We start from the raw sequence: 27,698 nt of genomic DNA on the forward strand, positions 1-27,698 counted from the left end.
CACCCTATATAGATCTACACGTGCCCCCATCACCGTATATAGACCTACACGTGTCCCCACCACCCTATATAGTTCTACATGTGTCCCCACCACCCTATATAGACCTATACATGCCCCCATCACCCTATATAGATCTACACGTGCCCCCATCACCCTATATAGATCTACACGTGCCCCCACCACCCTATATAGACCTACACGTGCCCCCACCACCCTATATAGACCTACACGTGTCCCCACCACCCTATATAGACCTACACGTGCCCCCACCCTCCAATATAGACCTACACGTGCTCCCACCACCCTATATAGATCTACACGTGCCCCCACCACCCTATATGGACCTACACGTGTCCCCATCACCGTATATAGACCTACACGTGCCCCCACCACCCTATATAGATCTACATGTGTCCCCATCACCCTATCTAGACCTACACGTGCCCCCACCCTCCTATATAGATCTACACGTGCCCCCACCACCCTATATAGATCTACACGTGCCCCCATCACCGTATATAGACCTACACGTGTCCCCACCACCCTATATAGTTCTACATGTGTCCCCACCACCCTATATAGACCTATACATGCCCCCATCACCCTATATAGATCTACACGTGCCCCCATCACCCTATATAGATCTACACGTGTCCCCACCACCCTATATAGACCTATACGTGCCCCCATCACCCTATATAGATGTACACGTGTCCCCACCACCCTATATAGACCTATACATGCCCCCATCACCCTATATAGATCTACACGTGTCCCCACCACCCTATATAGACCTATACGTGCCCCCATCACCCTATATAGATGTACACGTGCCCCCATCACCCTATATAGATGTACATGTGTCCCCACCACCCTATATAGACCTATACGTGCCCCCATCACCCTATATAGATGTACACGTGCCCCCATCACCCTATATAGACCTACACGTGTCCCCACCACCCTATATAGATCTACATGTGTCCCCACCACCCTATATAGACCTATACGTGCCCCCATCACCCTATATAGATCTACACGTGCCCCCATCACCCTATATAGACCTACACGTGTCCCCACCACCCTATATAGATCTACACGTGCCCCCACCACCCTATATAGACCTACACGTGTCCCCCCAACGTCCTAAACGTGCCCCTCCCCCCAACGACCTAAACGTCCCCCCCCCCCAACAACCTAAATGTGCCCCCCCCAAACGACCTAAACTTGCCCCTCCCCCCAACGACCTAAACGTGCCCCTCCCCCCAACAACCTAAATGTGCCCCCCCTAACGACCTAAACGTGCCCCTCCCCCCAACGACCTAAATGTGCCCCCCCCTCCAACGACCTAAACGTGCCCCTCCCCCCAACGACCTAAACGTCCCGTCCCCCCAACAACCTAAACGTGCCCCCCCCCCCAACGAACTAAACGTGCCCCCCCCAACGAACTAAACGTGCCCCCCCCAACGAACTAAACGTGCCCCCCCCAACGAACTAAACGTGCCCCCCCCCCAACGAACTAAACGTGCCCCCCCCCAACGAACTAAACGTGCCTCTCCCTATAGCCCCCACTACCCTCCATATGAATCTTCATTTTTGAGCATATCTCACATGATTTACCATCATCGTTGTTGACACAATCCATAAACATAACAACTATAACAATCCGGTTAGTCCGTTTGTGTTTTGAAGCAGGTTCAACATCGTTACGTCATAACGAGCAACTCGATGAAGAACGCGTCATCGTCAGTCCCATGGATAAAGCTCACGATTCGGAGGATCATTTCGATTGTATTCGTCAGGGAAACTATAATTTGAGTCCACAAAAGAACGCTTCCATTGCTGAATCTATTTCCAATTGATTTGTATTTTTAGACGACTTCGGTGCAATATATTTGACTTTAAAAACATCTCAACAGCATAATGCGTGTACTGGTCATTTCCACGACGAAATGTTTTATTTCACCGTGGTTATAATTCAGATATAGAAGGGAAACCCTTGGATAAGGGCTAAGGCATTTTGCATCAACACGACGACAGGGAACGGGACGGGAAATGAAATACACCGCCCAGCCGTTTGGCGCGAGGAACTTTCCCGCGCTTTGACAACGTGATCGCAACGCGACTGACGTCGAGCTTTGGGCGGTGTATTTGCAGGGCAGCTCATCCCAGGACTTTAGCGCCGTAAATAATTTAGTTCGTTTACCAATCCGCCAGAACAATTAAGGCCGAATATTAACGGATGCACCTAATAATCTATATCTTAGAGGCCAATCGCGCGATCAGAGGCGCTTTTAATGCAGGAAGAAGAGATAATCAAATAGAAAGATATTTAGATATCACGTCGGTAGATCTATTTACAAGGCAGCACTGTGGACTTAAAATATTAGTTTAATACAATACATGTATTATCATGCCGCCCAAATACCGTGTCTCGTGACAGAAAGACATGAGTCGGGTGATTAAAAAAAAAAAAATGATGATCGAAGTCGCCTCGGTCCACACTCCCCTCGCGTGGTTTCAGGCGGGAAAAAGTCGAACGAGTTCTGTAAGTCGAACCTCGCTTTTTCAATTCCGCAACGCAAGCAGGACACGCGAAACAAGACGCTGGCGGATTCTCCACTTGGCACATGAGGAAAACGTGTCACAGTTCCTTTCAAGCCGTTCTTTTAAGCGACCTTTTAGTGTTTTTGTTATACTTTTCGCTTTCCCGCGCAAAGCATCCCTCAGCCGAAGGTAAGAACCGTGAGAGAACCTCCGTGATGTGGAATCTTCTTCTTCCCCCTCTACCCACTTATCCCCCTCTTCTCCAACGTTTGTTGTCGATAGAATGAATGTTTCGTGTACTTCTTTTCTCTCATTTGTCCCTAATTTAAGTCTCTTCCGTCCGACAGTGTTATACTATAGCATGTCGTGATGTCGAGGTAAACGTGAACGTCACGTCAGTTACCTTGAAGTTTTAACCTCTCGCTATGTCCACTGGTAATAAGTAATTCAAAGTAAACTTCCGTTTGTAACAACTGAGGTAATTACGTTATAAACAGCTGAGGTAATTCCTGAGGTAAAATTGTGTTACGTGGTGCTTGGGATCGAAGGTGGTTGATATCGGAGGTGGTTTGGGGGGGGGGGGGGTGTCATTTTATAATTGAGGTGGTGCGGGGGGAGGGGAATTTTATAATCGATGTGGTGCGGGGGGGGGCGGGGGGGATTTTTTATAATTGAGATGGTGCTGCGGGGTCATTTTATAATCGAGGTGGTGTGGGGGGGGGAGGGGAATTTTATAATCTATGTGGTGGGGGGGGGGGGGATTTTTATAATTGAGATGGTGCGGGGGGAGGGGAATTTTATAATCGATGTGGTGCGGGGGGGGGCGGGGGGGGATTTTTTATAATTGAGATGGTGCTGCGGGGTCATTTTATAATCGAGGTGGTGTGGGGGGGGAGGGGAATTTTATAATCTATGTGGTGGGGGGGGGGGGGATTTTTATAATTGAGATGGTGCGGGGGGAGGGGAATTTTATAATCGATGTGGTGCGGGGGGGGGGGGTCATTTTGTAATCGAGGTGGTGTGGGGGGGGGGGATTTTTATAATTGAGATGGTGCTGGGGGGTCAGTTTATAATCGAGGTGGTGCGGGGGAGGAGAATTTTATAATCTATGTGGTGGGGGGGGGGGGGGGCGGAGGGTCATTTTATAATCGAGGTGGTGTGGGGGAGAGGGGAATTTTATAATCTATGTGGTGGTGGGGGGGGGGGGAGGGTCATTTTATAATCGAGGTGGTGTGGGGGGGGGGGATTTTATAATTGAGATGGTGTGGGGGGGGGGTCATTTATAATGAAGATGGTGTGGGGGGAGGGTCATTTTATAATCGAGGTGGTGCGGGGGGCCATTTTATAATTGAGATGGTGCAGGGGGTCATTTTATAATCGAGTTGGTGTGGGGGGGGGGTCATTTTATAATTGAGATGATGCAGGGGGTCATTTTATAATCGAGGTGGTGCGCGGGGGGTCATTTTATAATTGAGATGGTGCGGGGGGTCATTTTATAATCGAGTTGGTGCGGGGGTCATTTTATAATCGAGGTGGTGCGGGGCGTCATTTTATAATCGAGATGGTGCGGGGGGTGGGGGGGGGGGCATTTTGTAATTGAGTTTGTATCATATCCTAGAAGTTTAATGGTCACGTTTATATGAGCTGGAACCTCCATTGAGATTTGGTGAATTTGTAAGAAATGACATGTCTGCGGTAGTTATGTCGTTTGTCAGTGACCTTATGGTCAAGGTGAACCTTCTATAACCTCAAAGACATAGAGAGAGAGAGAGAGAGTTCAACAGTGTTCCTGTGCACGTGACTTCGACCTGAGATCCCAACATCAATAAAATCAGGAGCCATTGGTTCAGGTGGGAACACCAAACAGGTTAACCCAACTGTTAAGACGTGCTCTTTGTTCATGTCTGCGCTGGCAGGATAGCCGAGAGGTATGCACAATCGCTTCTGGGCTGTTTAGGCCTGGGTTTGAATCTCGACCCAGCTTCAAACCGTCACCCTGGTGTTTTGCGGGCGATACATGAACGTGTGACTGCGCCAGTGCGCCACCCATCAGAAGGACGTGGACCCAGGTGCCCCATCTAGGTCGATGAATGTTAAACATGTGACGTTACCCTTCGGGAATAGGGGTGTAGTTATCGCCGGCTCTCTGGCTAAGTTCCAAATTCGTGCCTGGAGTGTGGGTAGCGAGCCATAATCTCCAGTTCTTGGAAATTCCTTTACATCAGGTAACGTAGGTCACTATCTCGGAGTGCGGTTGCTGCTTGAGCAGCAGCTTCTTCACTACAAATAATTTTATCAGGCAGTTTGCATTCGCACGTTTCATGGGAACAACCTTCTTTGGGTACGAAAGGCAACCGACAACACGACACTCATATGGACCCCGCATTTTATTTCTTTTTGACTTTGTCTCTAACTCTGGCAATTCTATTCCTCACCTGATATCCCTCACAATCTTTACTCTTCAATCACATTCATTTCTTTTATAGACGCTCTAACATATAATGTTGAAACACCCCAAATCCACCTCTTTCAATCCCCAACTTCTTTCCTGAAATTCCTAGAAGTGTTCATTTGCTTTACGAGTGAGGTACCGTGCTACGCACGGGTGGGAGGCCAGAAGCAAACAGACAATGCAGATACGGCGAATGCTAAAGAATGAAACCAATAAATTCCACATTCCACCGACCTTCAGTCGCACGTCAGACATGGACAGCGAGTTCGTGAAGGACTTCCATGAAAAACGTACCCGTTGGCAAACAAACGGGTACGTTTGTTCCACACCTGGTCAATGGTGAATCTGCATATGGCGATCCGCCAATTTCAAGTTTAGAAAGTAGAAACTGTCACGGCATTTCGTCATTCACTTGAACTCGATATCTCTTTTTTCATTCCAAACAGCATAACTCCAATCACAAATGAAATAACATTCATATAAAAAATAAACTTTTAACAACATTCGTGACATAAACAAATATTTAAATCCTGATGTGAAGTTCCGTACGGTTGGGTGAATACAATTACGAATTCAAAATCGTAATTGTATTCACTCAATACCAATCATTCATTGATACTTTAACAAAAGGACTAACACGATTAACATTTAACGATTTAACATTACGATTGATTGACGGTTGTATTGGGATATTATCAAACCTGCGCATTGCCGTCATCTGTCCACTTCCGGCAGGTTCGTAATTCTCATCAAAATCTAAACAGCATTTGTAGAATTTCAATAAAAGCCACATCACTGTTCATATCGGTAAATATTATTCCATCGTGTTTGGAAAAACTGGAAAACTGGAAACTTGGGAAAAAATTGGAAAAACAATACAGCCTATTTTACTCCAAGGGGTCCCAGGAATACCCACCCAAAATATAATTGCGATCGGTTCAGCCGTTTTTGCGGTACCTTCAAACGGACAGACGGACATTTGGTGAATTGTAGTAAGATACCGTGTACCCCTCCCTCCTCCCCAGCCCTCCCCGTTCCACAGATCTACTGACGTCCTTGTTCTCTACTGTTGTTGCGCTTGTGTGCTTCCCGCTCCCTTCATTGTATGTTCCTGTGCATGTTTTCATGTTCAATGTGTTAGCTCTTCCACGAGCCTCGATTCTGTAAACAAATTTTTTATTTTTTTTTACAATATTGCCACTTGATATTATGTCAGATTTTCTTTGCCAGCATGTATTATTTTATTATATATATTTATTTTTATTATCATATCTCTATCATTTCCAATTTTCTTTTGGCTTTCCCATTCCATGTTATTGCGCTCTTTAGCAATTCTGAAAATTCGTCTCCCCTGGGTGTATGTGACATTTTCTACATTGTTGTTTTCTCAATGAAATTCCTGCGCCAGGACTCGCTGGCAATGCCGCCGTAATCGTAGAGATAAACTCGGAAGCCCGCTCAATTGATATTCACCAATTGATATGTTGTATTAGGTTTGTGAACTACCGGTAGAAACACATTTGTAGCAATCTGCAAATTTCCTTTCCTAACGTCTACCTGCAGTATATGTCCAGGTGATAACTTGTGATAATATCTGATTACACCTTTTTGTTCATTTTAAAAATGTCCTTTCTATACAAAATCTCAGCTCGTGCAAAAGGTGAGGTGGCAGAGGGCAAAGTGACAATGTACTGACGGTGGGTTTACAGTTTAACAAAACATGGAAGGAAATTAAGGAACAGGAAAACGGGCGAGAGAGGACAGAATGAAACAGTAACCTGAGTAAGAGGGTTTGGTTGTAGGTATTGTTGCGAATATGGAATTTGGCCTCCATATCCGCTTGTAAATATTCCCCTATTTTCTCCAATACTCCCCAACTTTCCCCAATCCCCCATTCCCTAGTCCCATTGCATGTAAATAACAATCAGTAGAGCCGACCTTCCCCTTATTCCCCCATTAAATGTCGTGCCCAGGTCCACCGCACCACACGTAGACAACTTTCGGACATCTTCCTAGTTATTCTTATTCTATGTCAGTTAAGGCCTCGTCTCCATTAATTATGACTCTTCGTTGCACCAGAATGTGATTATATGGCATCAGTAGTGAGTTAGGACCTTTCCCATACCTCCTTCCATCTTCTTCCCCAACAATTACAACAACAACAGAGATGGCGGCGGAGCGGGGGAGGATGCGTCCTCACACCGGCTCGATTAGCTCCAGACCATGCGCTCCACGGGGTTACCACGAAGGGGCTCCTTGTCAGCTCCTCGTCAAGGGCGGAGCCTGGTAAACCCCCCGCACGCACCCAATGAGAAGCAACGTGCCGATTCCACGAGGCGGAGCTAACGAGCCGAGGGCGTGTCACTCCCCGCCGGATATACGCGGCCCCGCGCCGGATGTGACGTGAGATGCGCACCCAGCTTGGAGAAGGAAAGCCACCTGCGAGCGCTGAGTGAGATGCGCACCCAGCTTGGAGAAGGAAAGCCACCTGCGAGCGCTGAGAGAGATGCGCACCCAGCTTGGAGAAGGAAAGCCACCTGCGAGCGCTGAGTGAGATGCGCCCCCAGCTTGAGACGACAAGACGCCACCTCGAGCGCTGTGAAACCTCCTGCATCTACTGGACCGTACAGTACCCTGTCCTTGAGCCAAGAGTGCACCTTGAGCCATCGATTCTGCCTTTCCTAGCCATCAATCCCCGTGTGAGTCAGCCTTGTCCCGTTTATCTGTCGTCTGTTGGGAATAATATAAGAGTGTGTCTAAGTGCTTGTCTTTCTATGCTGTCCCTCTTGTAGTTGTAATCTAACCTTCCGCCTTAATATAACCTCCTCCGGAGGTCTTGAGAACTGAACCCCTGGTGTCGTATTGTGTTATTGTAATCCAGCCGGGTGTCTTCTTTTTCTTATTGAGCCAGCATCGCGCGACTTCGTCAACGTCGAGTATAGTCGGGTAATTTGTGCGGACACGACGGCCATTCCGCTCGGCCCACTTTAACATCAAAGTCGTGTCTGTAACAATTGGTGTCGGGAGTGAGATTCGAGGCCCGACCAAATTTTGAAAAAAAAAAAAAAAAAACGAATAGAGGAAAAAAAAAAATTTGGTCAAAATTTGGAGCGGCCGAAATTTGTTTTGTTTTACGAAACTCGAATTTTGCAAGTCGCGCTATGGCGGATCAAGACGGCTGGGGTCCGGTAGGGGAGAGTGAGGCAGGGTCGGTCCAGGACCAAATTGAGGGACGTGAGGAGAGCGAAGCAGCGAGGGTAGCAAACGCACAAAATGGCGCCTCGCTGGTCACCGCGCCCGCGACCGTAGCAGCGCCGCCGATGGATTGGGGCCTATTTATGGAACAAATAAAGGCGCTCATGGTCCAGACAAGTGAAGACCTGAGGAATGACTTGGGAAACCAAATGGGGGTAATGGGAAACCAAATGGGGGTAATGAGGGACGAAGCGAGGGGTACCGGTGAGAAGTTAGACAATAATTTTGAGGAGTTAGACAAGAAAATTGGGAAGTTAGACAATAATTTTGGGGAGTTAGACAAGAAAATTGGGAAGTTCGACAATAATTTTGAGGGGTTAGACAACGGGATAAAAGAAGTGAAAAATGGGTTAATGGGGGTAGAAAATAGAATGGCTGCCCAGGAGAATCAGATAGAGGGAGTGAAAAATGGGTTAGAGGGGTTAGAAAACAGTATGGAAGGCAAATTGAGGGACATGAGGGACCAAGCGGAAAGGGAAGTTAAACAAATGGAGCAGCAGATAGAGGGGGTCAGAATGGGGGTAGAAACCAAACTGGATGCTCACAGGGAGGAAATGGAGCAGATGAGGGTGGCATCTGGGCAGGAGATGCAAGTGATGGGAGAGGAGATCAGAAGAGGAGTGAGTGAGGAGGTCGGAGGAGTGCGCGAGGAGGTGAGGCACTGTAAGGAGCACATGGAGAAGGAGGTGAGAAAGGGGACTGTAAAATTGCAAGGGGGCATAGAGGACCTGACGCAGGAGGTGGAGCAGCTGACGGTGGGACAAACGGAGTTAGTGGAGCAGGTTCAAAGGAACACTGCGGTATTAGGAGGTTTAAAGGCGACACAAAAAGAAATTAAAAACGACTTGATAGCGACACAGAGGCAATGTCAGATGATACGTGAGGGACTGACAACGAGGTTGGACGAGGTGGTAGAGGTAATGGAGACGAAGGACCGGCAGGTGAGGACGCACATGGAAACGGTCAAGGTAGCCTTGGAGGACGAGCTTGAGGAGACGTACCGGGGAATAAAAGAGGTGAGGCACAAATTAGAAGAAGTGGAAGAAGGGGTGAGCGAAATTAAGAAGCGACGGAGAGGGGATAACAAAGAGATAAAAGAGGAGATAAAAGAATTGGTCCAAAGTCTGTGTTTGGATCGTGATGTGCTCGTTAACCGGATGAGGGATTCGCAGGTGATGGAGGAGAAGCGAAGAGGAAGAGGACCCGGTGTAAGTGGTGACCAATATGGTCGTGCGTATGATGCGCCAGGTGATTTAAGAGGCTTGGGGGTCGAGATAGACCCAGGTGTTCGTGAGAGGCCGTTGGTGAAGTGTGCGACAGGTCTGGTGTGCGAAAATGGAGGTGTGCAAGAAAGTCCGACTCTGGGGTGTGTGAGGAAAAAGTGCGTGCCAAGGAGTGAGTGTGCTGGCGAGAGTGAGTCGGTCATAGCGCGTGTGCGAGGGAGCACATGGAAGCGTGGTGTGGTGAGTGTTACAGAGGGTGTGACGGGAGAGTGTGCGCAGGAGTGTGCGCGAGAAAGGTGTGTGACGGACAGGTGCATGAGGAAAGAGTGCGCTGTCAGAAGTAAGGAAGAGTGTCCACCTGTGGTGAGTGTTACAGAGGGTGTGACGGGAGAGTGTGCGCGAGAAAGGTGTGTGACGGACAGGTGCATGAGGAAAGAGTGCGCTGTCAGAAGTAAGGAAGAGTGTCCACCTGTGGTGAGTGTTACAGAGGGTGTAACGGGAGAGTGTGCGCGAGAAAGGTGTGTGACGGACAGGTGCACGAGGAAAGAGTGCGCTGTCAAGAGTAAGGGTGAGTGCGCTGTCAGGAATGGAGGTGAAAGTAGTGAGAGTGACATGGAGCGTGAGTTAGTTGTGACAGGTGAGCGAGGATGTACACCTGGGATGGAAGGATGCACACCTGGACTGGTAGAGCGTGAGTGGGAATGCACGCTGGAGTTGGTGGTGAGGCACGTGGTTGGGTGTGCGAATGAGGGCACACCTGTGATTGTCACAGAGGAGGTGACCGAGGAGGGGGCGCGAAGCGGTGTATTGGTGAGGTGTGCGAGCAACGAATGTGTGCCAAAGTGTTCGGTGGTCAGGTGGGTGACCAAGTCTGTGAGTGGAATGAGAGTACCTGGGTGTGTAAGGAAAGGTACGACGAGGAGCATGGAGACGGCTGGATGTGTGAGCAAGGAACGGGCTGCGGGGTGTAAGCGTCCAGGTGAAGCATCGACGTTAGACGGGGTAGAGTTTAGAACGACTTATAGCCGAATCGGGCCCTCGGTGCGTGCTGGGCCTCGCTTTGAACGGCCGCATCCGTGCTCCACTAGGCGGAGCGGGCAGCCCGATAGAAAGGGTCGTCATGGCGACCACTTTTTGGTGAGGCATTCCGGCAGGCCGAGATCGAGCCATGGGATGGCTCCGTGCCGAGATGGTGCGTGGGATCTCGGCACGGGTAAGCCCCCGTCCCTGCACCGAGTGCCGGACGCATCCAGCCGCTGGCACAAAACAACCAGCATCCATTGCTTGGCTTTACGAAGCCGGGCTTTGGACAGGAATTGGCGCACCGAGAGGTATTAGTGAGTCGACTGGGTGATGAGGTTAGTGTTTTGGACCCAAAATTAGAGAAAAGCAAAATTTGATGATTGGCAAAGGATTGGCAGAGTGATGATTGGTAATGGTACAGTGATTGGCAGATGATTGGCAAATTTTTGATTTGTTGAAATTTGATGTGCAAAATTGGTAGTGAGAGGCCCCCGATGTGGTGGGATGGCATCCTTGCCACCCTTCCCATGTGGTGGGGCAAATGCGCAATAGCTTATGGGGTGTATGGCAGTGAAAACTAGCCCGGGTGGGTTAGGATATTGTGTGTAGGGATCTAGAGAAGATGACCTTAGGTAACGTTAAGGTTAGTTAGTGACTGATACCTGTAGTGGGGACGCAGGTAGATTAGTGTGGATTATAATGACGAGGGAGCGCAATAGTTAAAGGGACGACTGGGAAGCGCAAGTTTCAGAAGGGAGTAGTTAGCTGAGATGATGCTGTGTGTGTGAGGATTGAACAAGTGTGATTGCACCGGTGTGCAACTGGACAGGTGTGTGGAGCAGTGTATGAGTAGTGAGTGTTGTGGATCAGCGCGAATGCGCTTGGGGAGAGAAGGGTGCAGGTGGCACCAGGTGTGAGAGCACAGGTGTGCAGGTACAGGTGTGTGGAGAGAGTTGGAGTGAGTGGTACGGAGTGGTGTGCATGGTGCGAAGGTGTGGATGGGGGAAGAGTGGACCCCCTTTCACGAGTACCCGGGGCGGGTAGTGTAAGTGTTAGGTAGAGGGTGCAGGTAAATTGTGGTTGGATATTGGCATTTGTGGTGCGGTTGCAGAATGGTGTTGTGAATGGGTGCATTAGTGTTGTGGAAATGGCTGGGCGTGTAGCCTGTTAGTGTGTGTAGTTGGTTGGGTACTCCACCACTGTGAGGATGTCGGCCAGGTGAGGCCGCAGGTGGGCTCTGGGAGCCGGTAGAGTTGTGGATGGGGCCCGAGGATCCGGAGGATGGACCCGGGTAGCCCAGTGCCAGAGAGGGCACCGAGTGGGGAGAGTGCCAGAGGGCCTTCCCCAGGTAGTTAGGTTAGGGCAAGGAGCAGGTAAGCTCGGAGGCAACTGCAGTGGTGGAGGTGTGCAGGTGGGTAGACCCACTGGGAGAGGTACACGCCGCAGCCCAGAAATTGTGCGAGGGCACCGGGAGATGAATCGGGGGAGTGAGACCCCAAATTGAAGAGCACCACAGTTTGGCCAATGGGAATTGGTTTTTAGAACCCATAGTGTAAGAGGGCCAATGGTTTGGCCGGAGAAAGACCCCGGGTAGTGTAAAGTTGTTAAAGTCACTTAGGAAATAGTTAGGATTGATGAACCTGTCGCACCATACGCAGCCACTTACCTGTGGTGATGATGATGACTCCACACCTGTGTTTTCTTTGTTTGTGTTGCAGAAATGAGAATTGTTGTTGGATTTGTGAGACGCATCACGACGTGGATGAGACATTGGGGTGATTCCATCTCTCCCTCCCTAGGAGGGACTGATGATGAATTGGTGATGGCAAATTTTGATGTTGAGTTGGAGATGGCAAATTTTGATGAGAGTTGAAAATGGCAAATTTGATTGGTTAGGAGGGAGAGAAGACGAATTTGGTATATGGGAGGAACGGGGAAGACAGTAGGGATGTTTGTTGATTTGTAAAGTAGATGTTTATGGGTAGTGTTGTGTTGTGTGGATACAGTAAGGGGTAAGGGAGGGGCCATGTAGGTTACCTGGTGGGGGGGGGGGGGGGGCGTACGATAGGAACGTACCTGTCTCACCTGGTTCCCATGTGCCCCCAGTGTGCATCACCTTACATTGCGTGCACTTTTGCGCCCTTACCACCTTACTCACTTGTTTCTTCTTTTGTCTCCCACCTCCGAGGATCTGGCTTTGGGGTAGAGAGAGAGGAGAGAGAGGTGCTGGCTGCGCAGTTGTGGGCCTGCACTTTCGCTGTTTGCTGCCGGGATCGATACACCATATGGACCGCAATGTTTGTGGCCACCCACAATGGACCGCAGTTCGTTTGCGGCCAAGCACCACCCGGGGATGGACCTATGGGTCAACGTGGCACCTATGCCATACAGGTGAACCACTTTTAGTTGACACCAAGTGCACCACAAGAAGAGCAAGAGACACCTGCAGGGTTAGGGGTTGTCGCATTTATTTTTAATCATTGAACAATGGTGACTGCACCGATTGGTGGTGGGGTGGTGCTGTTGATGCTCGGAAAGGGTGCTCTGCACGTTATTAAAGGCCGTCGGCCACAGAGCACTCGTGGGTTGGTGTATCGATGTTGGCAAGCGCGCTCTCTCTCTATGCATAACATCTGCATGTGTTCCTCCAAAAACAGGTCCTGGATCGTAGTGTAAATAGCAGCGTAGTCTTGTAAATAATGCTCCCTACCGGCTGTATGTTTAGTTTGAGAATTCTTTCCGGATTCGGTTATCCTGTGGGTGTGTTTCTGTGAGGAGAAGGGTGCAACGTCGCAGGGGGACATATTTACTCATTTGTGAATATCTGTAAAACTGTCGCACTCAGGGTAGAGTTAATAGTAGAGGGAACTACATTGCGTGCCACACTAAAGTAGGTAAAAATTTATCGGGTCGGGACGCCCCGAGGGTAGAGAAGGGTGCAATGTTGCGAATATGGAATTTGGCCTCCATATCCGCTTGTAAATATTCCCCTATTTTCTCCAATACTCCCCAACTTTCCCCAATCCCCCATTCCCTAGTCCCATTGCATGTAAATAACAATCAGTAGAGCCGACCTTCCCCTTATTCCCCCATTAAATGTCGTGCCCAGGTCCACCGCACCACACGTAGACAACTTTCGGACATCTTCCTAGTTATTCTTATTCTATGTCAGTTAAGGCCTCGTCTCCATTAATTATGACTCTTCGTTGCACCAGAATGTGATTATATGGCATCAGTAGTGAGTTTAGGACCTTTCCCATACCTCCTTCCATCTTCTTCCCCAACAATTACAACAACAACAGAGATGGCGGCGGAGCGGGGGAGGATGCGTCCTCACACCGGCTCGATTAGCTCCAGACCATGCGCTCCACGGGGTTACCACGAAGGGGCTCCTTGTCAGCTCCTCGTCAAGGGCGGAGCCTGGTAAACCCCCCGCACGCACCCAATGAGAAGCAACGTGCCGATTCCACGAGGCGGAGCTAACGAGCCGAGGGCGTGTCACTCCCCGCCGGATATACGCGGCCCCGCGCCGGATGTGACGTGAGATGCGCACCCAGCTTGGAGAAGGAAAGCCACCTGCGAGCGCTGAGTGAGATGCGCACCCAGCTTGGAGAAGGAAAGCCACCTGCGAGCGCTGAGAGAGATGCGCACCCAGCTTGGAGAAGGAAAGCCACCTGCGAGCGCTGAGTGAGATGCGCCCCCAGCTTGAGACGACAAGACGCCACCTCGAGCGCTGTGAAACCTCCTGCATCTACTGGACCGTACAGTACCCTGTCCTTGAGCCAAGAGTGCACCTTGAGCCATCGATTCTGCCTTTCCTAGCCATCAATCCCCGTGTGAGTCAGCCTTGTCCCGTTTATCTGTCGTCTGTTGGGAATAATATAAGAGTGTGTCTAAGTGCTTGTCTTTCTATGCTGTCCCTCTTGTAGTTGTAATCTAACCTTCCGCCTTAATATAACCTCCTCCGGAGGTCTTGAGAACTGAACCCCTGGTGTCGTATTGTGTTATTGTAATCCAGCCGGGTGTCTTCTTTTTCTTATTGAGCCAGCATCGCGCGACTTCGTCAACGTCGAGTATAGTCGGGTAATTTGTGCGGACACGACGGCCATTCCGCTCGGCCCACTTTAACATCAAAGTCGTGTCTGTAACAGTATAATGGGGGTAGAAAATATCCTGGGTTTGGAAATACAAGGAAGGTAAATCTAGGAGGTAATTCGGTCCATCAAGCCTGCACAATCATAACAACATCCTCGTACTCCCTCATCCACACGACTTCCAAATCCATGTCCAACTCGATTTCAAAACAATCCATTGACTTTACTGTTTGGAATCTTGCAGGGAGACAAATGCAAGCATTCACCGCTCTCTGGATCAATGACCCTGCCTTACAACTATCCTTACTGGCCTCTTTTTTTTCTTTTCTTTTTTTGATTCAAGGTCAAGGCTTGTGGAAGAACTGGAACACTGAACAGATTAGGACACAACAGAAGAAAGAGAGAGGGAGAAACACCAACAGCAGGGTTGAAATCAAAAAGTAAAGGGCGGCGAGTACAAATAATGGATGTATGGGGTGGAATGATCCCAGTGTGTACCCTGGATAATAATAGGTACGCCGTATCCCTGCGTGTCGTAAGAGACGACTAAGAGGGTTGGCGTCAGGAAGGGCATCCGGCCATAAAAACATTGCCTCAAAAAGAGAACCATGACAATTACAACTACATGTGGGCAGGGTACAGCCTGAAGTGGAGATCGGTTTCTGAGGTTTGGGACATGGAATGTAGGGACAATGACAGGGAGATCAGGAGAAGTGGTGGAAGTATTGGTCAGAAGAAGAGTGGACATATGTTGTGTGCAAGAGATGAGATGGAAGGGAAGTGGTGTGAGAATGGTGAAGGGTAGGCAGGGACAGAAATACAAGTTTGTGTGGCAAGGGTGCCCGGAGGGCATGAATGGTGTTGGTGTCCTGGTTTCTGAGGAGTTTGTAGACAGTGTGGTGAGTGTGACTAGAGTGAGTGATAGGTTGATGATGGTGAAAATGATGATTGGAAAGCTCTTGGTGAACATCATCTCGGGATATGCTCCGCAGGTTGGTCGAAGCGATGAAGAGAAGGACAAGTTATGGTGTGCGATAGAGAAGCTGATGGAAAACGTGAAAGATGAGGACGTTGTTGTGGTAGGAGGAGACCTAAATTGACATGTGGGAAGGAGTATGGATGGTTTTGACGGAGTTCATGGGGGTTACGGATATGGTGTGAGAAATGGAGAAGGTGAAAGGATTTTGGAGTTTGCTGATGGAGCTGATTTGTTGATTTGTAATACTCAGTTCCAGAAAGAGGATAATAAGCTTGTTACATACACGTCAGGTGGGTCGACGACAACCGTTGACTACCTGATGGTGCGTAGGCGAGATAGGGGGCACCTCCGGGACACAAAGGTGATCCCGGGGGAGGAGGCTGTTTCACAGCACCACTTGGTTGTCTGCGACGTAAGGGTGAAAGGTGCGAGGAGAGCTCGGCGGGTGAAGTACCAACCGAGAATGAAGGTGTGGAGGTTGAAAGAGGTGACAGTAAGGGAGGCATTAAAAGAGAGGCTGAGTAGGGTCGAGGATGATGTGGTTGAGCTTGAAAGTGGTTGGATGTCAATGAAAGCTAGTCTGTTGGGAGCCGTTGGTGAGGTATGTGGATGGACAAAAGGACCACCGAGGCACTTGGAAACATGGTGGTGGGATGATGAAGTTGGAAAGAGGATAGACGAGAAGAGGAAGAAGTTCAAGGAGTGGCAGAAGGCGAAGGGTACGGGAGCAGAAACAGCAGAGCATGAAAGTTATAAGGCAGACAGGAAGGCTGCAAAGAAAGAGGCAGCAAAGGCGCAGGAGGCATGTAGGAAAATGTTCGGAGAACGCTTGGATTCGGAAGAGGGTCAGAAAGCAGTATTCAGGATTGCAAAGCACATAGCGAAAGAGAGGTGTGATGTGATGGGGGTGAGGTGCTTGAAGGATGAAGTGGGACAAATCGTTGTCGACCCAGATGGAATTAAAGGAAGATGGAAAAGATATATGGAAATGCTGTTGAATACAGAGAATGAATGGGATGGCAACATAGAGTAACCCAGTTTTAGGACCGGCAGAGAAGATAACTGAGAAGGAAGTTGAGGAAGCGATAAAAGCAATAAAAAAATAACCACATTTCGAGGCCATTCTCCCCGCAAAGAGGGGGTTGGCCTTTTTCGGGGACCGTGGTTGTTGTTGTTTTTCGGTCCCCTTTTTGAAGCAATGTTTTACGGCCGGATGCCCTTCCTGCCGCCAACCCTTTTTGTCGCCTTTTACGACAAGCAGGGAATTACCAGTGAACTGGTACTCAATAGCGAAGCGATAAAAGCAATGAAGGGTAGAAAAGCGGGAGGGCCGACGGGAGTTGTGGGAGATATGTTGAAGGCAGCAGGAAGTTGGGGTGTGAAGAGAATGACAGAGATCTGTAATCTGGTGGTGAAAGAAGGCCGCATTCCAGTGGATTGGGAACTGAGTACCCTCGTCCCTCTATACAAGGGGAAAGGTGACCCTCTGGAGTGTGGCTCGTACCGAGCGATAAGGTTATTGGAGCATGGAATGAAGGTATTGGAAAGGGTGTTGTAGAGGAGGATAAGGAAGAAAGTGAAGATCGACGAAATGCAGTTTGGATTCATGCCAGGAAGAGGAACGACAGACGCGCTTTTCATTGTGAGGCAGTTGCAGGAGAAGTACATGGAGAAGAGGAAGAAGTTGTTTTTTGGGTTTGTTGATCTGGAGAAAGCATTCGATCGGGTTCCACGCAAAGTATTGACATGGGCATTGAGGAAGTTAGGAGTGGAGGAATGGTTGATCAGAGTAGTGATGGCAATGTACAAAAGAGCGCGCACAGCTGTAAGGACGAAGGACGGGAACAGTGGTGAGTTTGAGGTGAAGCTGGGAGTGCATCAGGGGTCAGTACTAAGTCCACTACTATTTGTAGCTGTGATGGAGGTGCTGGCTCAGAACGTAAAGGAGGGTTTCCCGTGGGAGTTGTTGTATGCAGATGATCTGGTGTTGATTGCGGAAAATATGGATGGACTGAAGGAAAAGATGAACACGTGGAAGGAATGTATGGAGACAAAGGGTCTGAAGGTGAATATCGGAAAGACGAAGGTGATGGCAAGTGGTAAAGCATGTGGTGAGGTGGAAAGAACTGGGAAGTGGCCCTGTGCTGTGTGTAGGAAGGGTGTCGGAGTGAACTCCATTCAGTGTACAATGTGCGCTGAGTGGGTTCATCAAAAATGTAGTGGTCTGAGAGGGTCATTAACCAGTGTGGCAGCTACATTCAAATGTAAGGTGTGCACAGAGGGAGCTGCAGATGGAGGAAATGTTGAGTTGGATCTTGGAGACGGCGTGAAGCTGGAAGGTGTGAAAACATTTTGCTACCTCGGAGACCTGCTGAATGGAGAAGGTGGATCAGACTCGGCAACGGTTGCTCGAGTGAGATGTGCATGGAAGAAGTTTCGGGAATTGAGTGGCGTGCTGATGATGAGGGGAGTGTCATTGAAGCTGAAGGGAAAGGTGTATGCTGCATGTGTGAGAAGTGTTTTGATTTATGGGAGCGAGACATGGGTAATGAACGTAGAGCAGCAACGAAGGTTGGAAAGGGTGGAAATGCGAATGGTTCGACGGATGTGCGGAGTATCGTTGAGAGAGAGGAAGACAAATGATGAATTGCGAAAGATGATGGGAATAGAGCCTGTGATTGATGCTGTGAAGAGGAACAGGTTGAGATGGTTTGGTCATGTGTTGAGGAAGGATGAAAGTGACTGGTTGAGAAGAGTGATGGAAATGAATGTAGAAGGAAGTAGAAGACGGGGAAGACCTTGAAAGACTTGGCTAAAGATGGTGGAAGAAGAAATGCGGGCAAGGGGGTTAACAAGGAGAGATGCAGAAAATAGGGCAAAATGGAGAAGATTGTCATGGGGACCGCAAGGCTAACCCCTGCTCTAGCAGGGAAAATGGCCTTTTAAAATGCATGTTGTTGTTGTTGTATGGGGTGGAATGAGGCGCAGAGTAGGACCCACTGGGTGGACAACCTGGATACAGAAAAGCCCTCTCAGGAAGGAAAAACTGGAAATTAGGATGGAGGTGGGCTTTTGAGTTTGGTGGGGGTTAACAAGGGTAGAAAAGATTATGATTTTGGATTGGGGGGATTGATCATGATTTTGGATAAATATTTATGTAAATTATAAAGAACTGATCCCTGGGGTAACCCCACGACTTACATCCTCCCAATCACAGCCACTCCACCGCACTCGATGCTCTTGGATCCCATGTAGTCTGTGTCCCCAGAGCTTTATCAATCCATAGTTTGCCTTGCTGTTTATTTACTTCCTCCATTCTTGCTTGCGTCTCTTCTGAAAGGACTTGCTCACCTCTGACAGAATTACTCTCAGCTATTGGAAGTTTCCTCAACTGTTGTAAATGATGAAGCAAAAATGTTTTTAACACCAGCAGGGACCTGTGGAAATTCCACGTAATGTAAAATGTGACTTCAAATCCTGAACTCTCCAAGGAGTTTTTCGTGGAATTTTCCTAAAGCCACGTCCCATTACAAAAGTAATAACAACACTTATCATAATATCATAATATTAATGATATTGTGAACGACAATAAACCCCACTCCCCAAGGTGACTTGTGATATTTCCACCCCCCCCCCCCTCCACACCATGCCCCTGACACCCTCACAGAAGTCAATTTTATTATCGGAAATTTAGAATTGTGAGGCACGGTCTGATCTTTTCAATGACCTGATCTAACATAAATAACAGCAATCATTAATTGGCAATAACTAGGGCATTGCCCGTACTATATCTATATCTAAAATTATATCCCCCCCCTCTATTTACATGAAATGGTTTGGTCCAAAGCGAACGGCTTGCGAGTACGGTGACAATCCCCCCCCTCTATTTACATGCAATGGTTTGGTCCAAAGCGAACGGCTTCCGGAGTTTGGTAAAGAAATCGCCATCGCGTGCACAAACGCGCAGGAAAGCGAATGAATCGCAAATTCGGTTTTATTAGTTTTAAAACATAGTTTAACGCCAACATAGTTTGCAAACGTGAAATAAATGAATACGCTCTCAAATGTGCCATCCGAGGCAGAGTGTGTCCTCCACGTTCGGCACACGCGATCGTTCGCTGCTCTCTGATTGGTTGAATCGTTTTTTGGACATAGCTCGGTAAGTAATTGTCCGATTAATATGAAACCTTGAAAAGGCACATCCTCGGGTCCCCAGCAATATACCTGGCAAGTTAAAAGTATATCGGACCCGTGGTTGTCGAGAAACAGCGGTCACAGACAAACAGACGTACAGACGTACAGACGTACAAACGTACAAACGTACAGACAGAGATTACTGGAATTATAGATAGATAATATGGATAATAACATGACTCCCCCTGCCGCTCCTGTAGTGAGCAGGTGTACTAGTCTAAGCAAATGATAAGAAATAACTATCGTTTGACTAAACAATTTTATTAACCCTGAAAGATAATTCCCAAATCAATACTATGTATTGTTGTCCCCTAGATGTTATATATCTACTACCTTCACCTTCTCTACCATTTTGCGATGATTGCTTAAAAAACATCCAACACCGCCCCCAGCCCCCACCCATCGTGGACTTTTCTACAGTTGTTTTTATTTATACCGTGTCGAGGTTATTTGAGCAGCTACAACACAGAACGGATGAGGACGTAACAGAATGAAAATAACAAGAGAAAGAGAGAAAAGGACACACCAACAGCAGCAGCAGTGTTGAGGAACAAAATATAGGGAGACTTGGAGGAGGGGGAGAATGTAGGGGGAGAATGTAGGGGGAGGTGACGGGGTGAACAAGCTCGATACAGCCGCAAACTCTCAATCAAAAAAGTGCAAGGAAAAACTATTGAGGTCTGAAGAGATGGAAGAGACCACTGCCTGTCTATCTGAAGGATGAGGGATGTTATGTTAGAGGATAGAGTCGTGAGCAAAAAGATAGCCGATTTTCTAGAGTCAAAAGATCGGTCATGAAGATTAGCAATAGGACCAATGATCTCTCCGACTCTCTGGAAAATCCACTTTGTCTGTTTGCTGATTGATCCACCCTCCGCCTTACCATCTCTCATCCCTCAGATCGGCAGGCAGAAGCTTCTTCACTCTCTGCAGACCTGGAAAGAAATCACAAGCTGGTCAAACACTTGGAACATGTGTTTCAATCCTGACAAATATCACACTCTCACTATGCCTCTCCAAAAAGACCATCTGGACAACCCTCCCATCTACTTTCTCAACAATCCTCTCCAAGAAGTTCTGTCACTCAATATCTTGGGTCTCACAATCTGCCATGACCTTTCCTGGGGAAAAACACATTTCCAAGCTGGCTTCCATAGCCAGTCGCCCTCTGGGCATCCTCCATCTTGCGAAGTCCGTTCTTGTCACACCTGAGCTTCTCACCACTTACAAAGCTTTTATCAGCAGCTTGATGGAGTACTGCTCTCCCCTCTGGGCTGGTGCTCCTGCCTCACACCAAGCTCGGCTTCACGCTGGAGAAACCAAAGCTTTCAGAATCATTGGTATCTTCCGTGACGAAGCTCATTCTGAGGGCCTATCACTCTCTCACCACTGGCAGGTTGGCGGTCTTTCTGTCCTCTACCGACTCTTCTCCAGCCTTTCACTTCCTGCTCTGTCTGTGCTCTGTACCCCCAATATTTCTGCAAGACGCACAAGATCTGCCAGCAACCCCTTTCTGGTGAAATTGCCAAAATCAAGATTCTCTGCTCACCTTCACTCTTTCATTCCTCTTTTTTCCCGCTTCTGAGACAAACTCCCACACTCTTTTCAATCCCACTCTTCCATCTCGGTCTTCAAAACAGCTGTTCACCCCATCTCATATCTTCCCCCATCCAAAGCCATGATTTTTTCGACCCCCGTTAATTCACGCACCTCTTCAAATTCCCTGCTTTCTTTCCTGAAAGTCCCTGTAGTGTCCATATTGTTTATCGCATATACCCCACCCCAGCCCTCTTTCTTCCACAGATATCCTGATGTCCCTGTTCCCTACTGTTGATGTGCTTCCCTCTCTCTCTCCCCCTCTTGTATCCCACTCCCTTTGTTATATGTTGTATGTGTTAGCTCTTATACTAACCTCAACTTCGTATAAAAAAAAAAATCCTTCCCTACTCCACTCACTCACTTCTCTCTTATTCTATCACTGTAATGTGTGTAAAACATCAAAATATTATATAACTTACCGTACTTGTGCTCGTTATGTTTTCTTTCTTTGGAAATGGCACCCAGAAAGGGGTTTCACTGACAATAGTGTTCACAAAACTCCCCAGAGTGCAACAGTGAACAGAGCGTTTAACTAACTTGAGTTTTGAAACCCGACACCCTTAGAATGCAACGGTGCTGTCCCAGGTGGCCTGATGACCATCCTTACAGAAGGCGCAATAAAAAGACAAAGGCAAATCAACCATTAGTCGAGGCAGAAACTCCTGCTCCTGGATCGACTTTGCAAGATTTGTCTCCGGTATGTATTAGTCTTGCTAATGCTTCTTTGCAATGGACCAATGAGAGTTGTTTTACTACTTCAGCAAATTGTGTTTACTACATACGGTGATATAGAAACATTGATGTGAATGAACATCTGTAAATGTGTTATTGGTTCACGAGTTATCAAACAGAGTGACCACTATATTCGTCATGGGTGTGTGTGTGTGTGTGTGTGTGTGTGTGTGTGTGTGTGTGTGTGTGTGTGTGTGTGTGTGTGTGTGTGTCTGTCTGTCTGTCTGTCTGTCTGTCCGCAGCATAACTACCCGATGATATCATCCGATCTTGATGAAACTTGGGTTCCAATTCGAGTTGTGTCCTGCCTAGAGTGGGCGTATTGCACCCATTGTGGGTGGAGCCACGCCCGAAAAAGATGTCTTTTTAGGGGGTAATCGAGTTCAAGCTACATCTTCTCCGAGGGAGTTGGTGGAATCTGACAGGGTTTTGGTATTTGGTTAGGCCAATGTCATGTGTCTAGCCCCACGGAGCTCGATTTTTCATTTTCGCCCCAAGGTCAAGGTCACAAGGTCACAAAATTTAGAAAAGTCGATTTTTTATGGTTTTATTACATTGTTCGCTTCCTGATAGGGTGACATGTCGTACATGATCTTATATTATCACATACATCATGAAATACAAGTTTTCCAACAAATTTAAGAATCTTCGACCTTTGACCTTTGAAGGACACAAAGGTCAAATTTTCAAAGTTGTCGGAATTGAACCGAATTTTCGGTATTGTGTAGCTAACTAACCTCATAACTGATTATACATTATTTTCTATCTCATTTCAAGGTCAGTAACCTTCGTTTTGACATTTCCAGGCCAGCACCACACACAATTACGTACAGCTCTTAAAAGCTCTTGAAGGCCTGCGCACACAGCGCATTGGGGCCCTTTGCAAATAGACATGTACACCGTATGTCGGGGGCCGCCACCTGCCACGTGGGCCCCCGACCCCCCATTCCGGGCCTGTTTCGGTTATAGTCCGTCCTTTGTCATTGAATACCGCTCGCTTGTGAACCATCGTCGTCTCCTGACTTGTTATTATTATTTTGTATTTATTTTCCAAAAGCACGTGGTGTTGCACAAATACTATTTACGGGCTTCCAAGTAACACCGCATCATGTGTTGTGTCACATGGTCATCTCTGAAGTAATGCAAAAACCTAAATGTTTTTCAAAATTTATCGGCCTTTTCATATATTGCTTGGGTTATACATGCTGCATGTGTAACAATTTTATCCTCTAGTTCCTGTAATGTGTGAAGCCTATTTCGTTACATGTTTTGCATTCAAATAGCCCCACATAAAGTAATCCGAGACAGTTAGATCGGGAGATCTGCTCGCCCATGAAAATGTTAAGGACTGTGAGATGATTTGACCGCTGAAGTGTTGCCACAGACCACATGCGACTTTTGAAATAACGTTTTCTGCCCCCAGAATGCTCAGCGCGCATGTGCAGAAACACCACAGGAAGTGTCGGCGTTCAAGGCACTATAAAATATGTTGGATGTGAGTACCAATGGCTCGCCAAGCTTCTGTAATAAGCTAAAAATACAAGGAAACGTATTGAGAGAAAGCGTTGTGCCTAAGATTTGGACAACTTTCTCAGCTCGCCGAACGGGAAGCTGCTCATAGTACAAACTCCCGACCATGTGGGTTCATGCAAGACCCGAGTGAACAGACGTGTGCAACACAATCCCCGACAGATCGCTATCAGTGAATCGACTGTTCATCTGGATTAGTTGCTTCTTAACACCGATGGGAAGGACATATCTGTGGCATTTTGACTGTACTGTACAGGATAAGTTTACAATGATGATCTATATCAGTGGTTCTTAACCGTTTTCTCACCACGGACCAGCAAGCGTCACGATAAATGACCGCGATCCGCCAATTGGGAACCATGTAATTAATTGTCTTTACTGTCGATACTTCCTCTATCTTTTTGCTGATGACTCCACTCTCTGCTGCCCCATCTCTCATCTATGAGAGAGATAGAGGATAGAAGATAGAGGATACTTCCTCTATCCTTTTGCTGATGACTCCACTCTCTGCTGCCCCATCTCTCATCCCTCAGATCAGCAGGCAGCAGCCTCTACTCTGTGCAGACCTGGATAAAATTACAAGCTGATCAAACAAGTGGAACATGTCTTTCAATCCCAACAAATCTCACACACTCACTATGTCTCTCTGCAAAGACCGTCTGGATAACCCTCCCATCTACTTTCTGAACAATCCTCTTGAAGAAGTTCGGTCACTCAAGCTTTTGGGTCTCACTTTCTTCCATAATCTTTCCTGGGAAAACAACCTTTCCAAGCTGGCCTCCAAAGCCATTCGCTGACTGGGAATCCTCCTTCATGCCGACTGGGCATCCTCCGTCGTGCCTTCCTTGGCACGACTGAGCTTCTCCCCACATACAAATCATTAATCCGCAGCTTGATGGAATATTGCTATCCCCTCTGAGCTGGTGCTTCTGCCTCACACCTAGCTCGGCTTCACGCTGTTGAAACCAAAGCTTTCAGAATCATTGGTATCTCCCGCGATGATGCTGATTTTGAGGGCCTTTCACTCGCTCACTGCAGTCAAGTTGGCGGTCTTTCTATCTTCTACCGACTCCTCTCTGGCCTTGCACTACTCTGTCTGTGCTCTGCCCCCCAAATATTCCTGTAGGACGCACAATATCTCCCAGCAACCCTCTTCTGGTGAAACCGCCAAAATCAAGACTGTCTGCTCACCTTCACTCTTTCATTCCTCTTTTTTCCCACCTCTGGAACAATCTCCCACACTCTCTTCAATCCCATTGCACCCTATAAGTCTTTAAAACAGCTGTTCACCACCATCTCTTATCTTCCCCCATCCACCATTTTGATCTTTTGTACCCCCATTAATCCAACCCAAACCCACATCCTTAAAATTCCCTGTTTCTTTCCGCAAAGCCTCTGCAGTGCCCATCGTGTTGATCCTGTGTCCCCAGCCCTCTCTCTTCCACCGATGTCCCTGTTCCCTACTGTTGTTGTACTTCCCTCGATCTCCCCATATTTTCTCCCGCTGCCTTTATTATATGTTCTATCTGTTAACTCATATGAGACTAGACCAAGTATACAAAAAAAAAACGAGACCGAAAGTCTAACAGCGGCGTGGCCGGTGTTGTTTGATACTTTAGTTGAAGAGAATAGTATGACCTGGGTGGAGATGCCAATTAGCAAATAATGTAAGTATTAAATTATTTTGAAGTACAGTACTCTAAGTCTCCAAGCTGTCTGTCACCATGGACGTGAAGAGATTGCATTGAGACACTGGTTTTTTCTATACTTGCAAAAGTACCCGGTGTTGCCGTGTGACAGAGTCGCTTCCTGACGGGAATTTGAACTTGAAGAGAGGGGGGAGGACGGGAGGCGAGGATGGAGGGGGAAGACAAGGGGAAGGGGAGGGTGGAATGGAATGGAGGGGAGGGTTAGTATATCACACAAAAATGTTGGTCAATAAAAAAATGGGTACGTAAAAATCAAAAGGGAGCTCTTTCTACTGTAACGCCATGGCTTGCAAAAGCAGCCTGAATAAAAACAAAAAGAGAGCTCTGTCTACTGTAACGCCATGGCTTGCAAGAGCAGCCTGAATAGCGGTCACCAAGTGGTGGTTAATCATATTCAAAAAGGGTGTTATAACACACCTAAACTTCCCCGGCCTTGTGACTAATTCATTAAGAGCCCTCGCGAAGCGACTTAAGCACTCCAGCAAGCACTCCAGCGAAATGGGTGATAAGGAACAGCTGGCTTGGCATTTGCTTCTGGTTGAAATGGCCGAGGAATTAAAAAAACAGATTGCAGGTACAGTGGAGTGACACCCTATCCCATGGAAGTATGAATTAAGTTTAAAATTAATAAGTTGAAAAAAAAACCCCCCAGAATGAGAATGACAGCCTCGCTTAAGCAAATGCATTTATACACTTAGTTATAAAAATCGCTATAAATGGTAAATTTTGTCAGATTTCACTCCAGATTTGGACATAGTCTACAGCATCCAATCCTCGTATCCGAATGCAGATTTTGCTGATAGCCGGCGAAGCCGGTGTTGTGAATGAACGCGTACGTATTATGTTGAAAAGCCAGATTTTGCTGAATCCTTTAAGAATTTCGAAGCTTTGATGCATCAAATCGCTCCATGGAGGCCGCCATCTTGCGCATGCGGAAGTATGCATAAAAAATTGAGAAAAGTTCAATAGGAGTTTGTTTCACCCGTCTTTTTTTGATTCACAATCTTATGCACCTCTAATTTGTAATTAAAATACTTTAAGACCAACATCCTTCCCCGGACCCGCACGGGCCCTGGTTATCTTCAACGAAAATCATCACCAAACACCGGAACCAATGAGATTCGAGCATTTGAAAAATATTTCAAAAACCAAATCGCTCCATGGAGGCCGCCATCTTGCGGATGCGGAAGTATGCATAAAAAATTGAGAAAAAGTTCAATAGGAGTTTGTTTCACCCGTCTTTTTTTGATTCACAATCTTATGCACCTCTAATTTGTAATTAAAATACTTTAAGACCAACCTCGTTCCCCGGGCCCACACGGGCCCTGGTTATCTTCAACGAAAATCGTCACCAAACACCGGAAATGAGATTCAACCATTTAAAAAAATATTTCAAAAAAGCTTGTTACCGTGTTTCGGAGGCTGAAAACGGCGTCGAATATTCTAAAATTGACGAAGAATTATTTTTTAGAAATCTCGCGGCCGTAGGGCATAGTTTTTCACGGCCGGAAATATCCGAAGTTGAGACGGAATTCACCGAATTAATCAAGAAGGAAATTTTATAAATTTTAATCTCATCCAGAATGCAAATGGTGTCATTTTGAATGAGGTACGGTACCTACTACACCTATCTACTACCAACTACCTAACCTACTGATGCCATAGTGATGGGTAAAATAGTGGCAAGAGGCTTTGGCTTCGCCGGCTCATTGCGGCTTTGCAGTAGGGTACTAGTATGCTTCAATTATGTAATGATAAAATTGATCGAGTCTCCAAGGCAAGGCACGTTTGAATAGGCCGAAACAAAATGGCGGCTTAAGAACCCAGTGAGTGGCAGTGTGCTGACCAAGATGGCGGGCCGCCATATTGGTAAGCTTTTTTCGTGTTTTTTTCTTCTTATGAGCACCTCGTTAATCATCTTCAAAAAGGGTGTTATAACGCACCCAAACACCAAGTTTTCACCATTGCAATCTTGAAGGTCCAGGTGTATGTATGCAAAGTTTGGGGCTGCTATGTTTCATGGTTTTGGAGTTATGGAGGAGACAGATAGACGGACGGAAGGACACTGCCTTTTATTATTATTATAGATGTTGGTAAGCTAGTCAACACTATCAAAGTGACCTCAGCACCATCCCGACACACACCACTGTTTGTTACAGAATGAGGTGTTTTTATGGTGGCCAGAGTACAAATCCTGCCACCAACCTCCTTGAGAGGGCCCAGCGAGTTGGTACTCATCTTGCCGACCTCTGAAGGATGACAGGCTGAGTCAACCCCACCTGGTGTTAATTCAACAGCTGACCCGGATTCAAACTCAGAACACTAGGATCCCAAGCCCTCCACCCGAACCATTAAGCCAAC

The 27,698-nt window shown here is 47.4% G+C and overlaps 1 protein-coding gene across 2 annotated transcripts in view; it reads left to right on the forward strand.

Moving 5' to 3' along the window:
• Window positions 1-2,444: 2,444 nt before the first annotated feature.
• The window catches only part of LOC137438561 (transcription factor E2F3-like), a 158,930-nt gene continuing 133,676 nt past the window's right edge, over window positions 2,445-27,698 (forward strand). The window contains exons 1-2 of one of the 2 annotated variants that reach the window (XM_068133707.2): window positions 2,445-2,736; window positions 21,931-22,063. In XM_068133707.2, coding sequence (XP_067989808.2) covers window positions 2,450-2,736; window positions 21,931-22,063 — 420 coding nt within the window. In that variant the 5' untranslated portion in view covers window positions 2,445-2,449. The remainder of the gene's footprint in view (window positions 2,737-21,930; window positions 22,064-27,698) is intronic. The other variant, XM_078767043.1, reaches the window with a different exon arrangement.

The sequence above is a fragment of the Myxine glutinosa genome, chromosome 13, assembly GCF_964187855.1.
Source record: "Myxine glutinosa chromosome 13, kmMyxGlut1.1, whole genome shotgun sequence".
NCBI lineage: Eukaryota > Metazoa > Chordata > Myxini > Myxiniformes > Myxinidae > Myxine > Myxine glutinosa.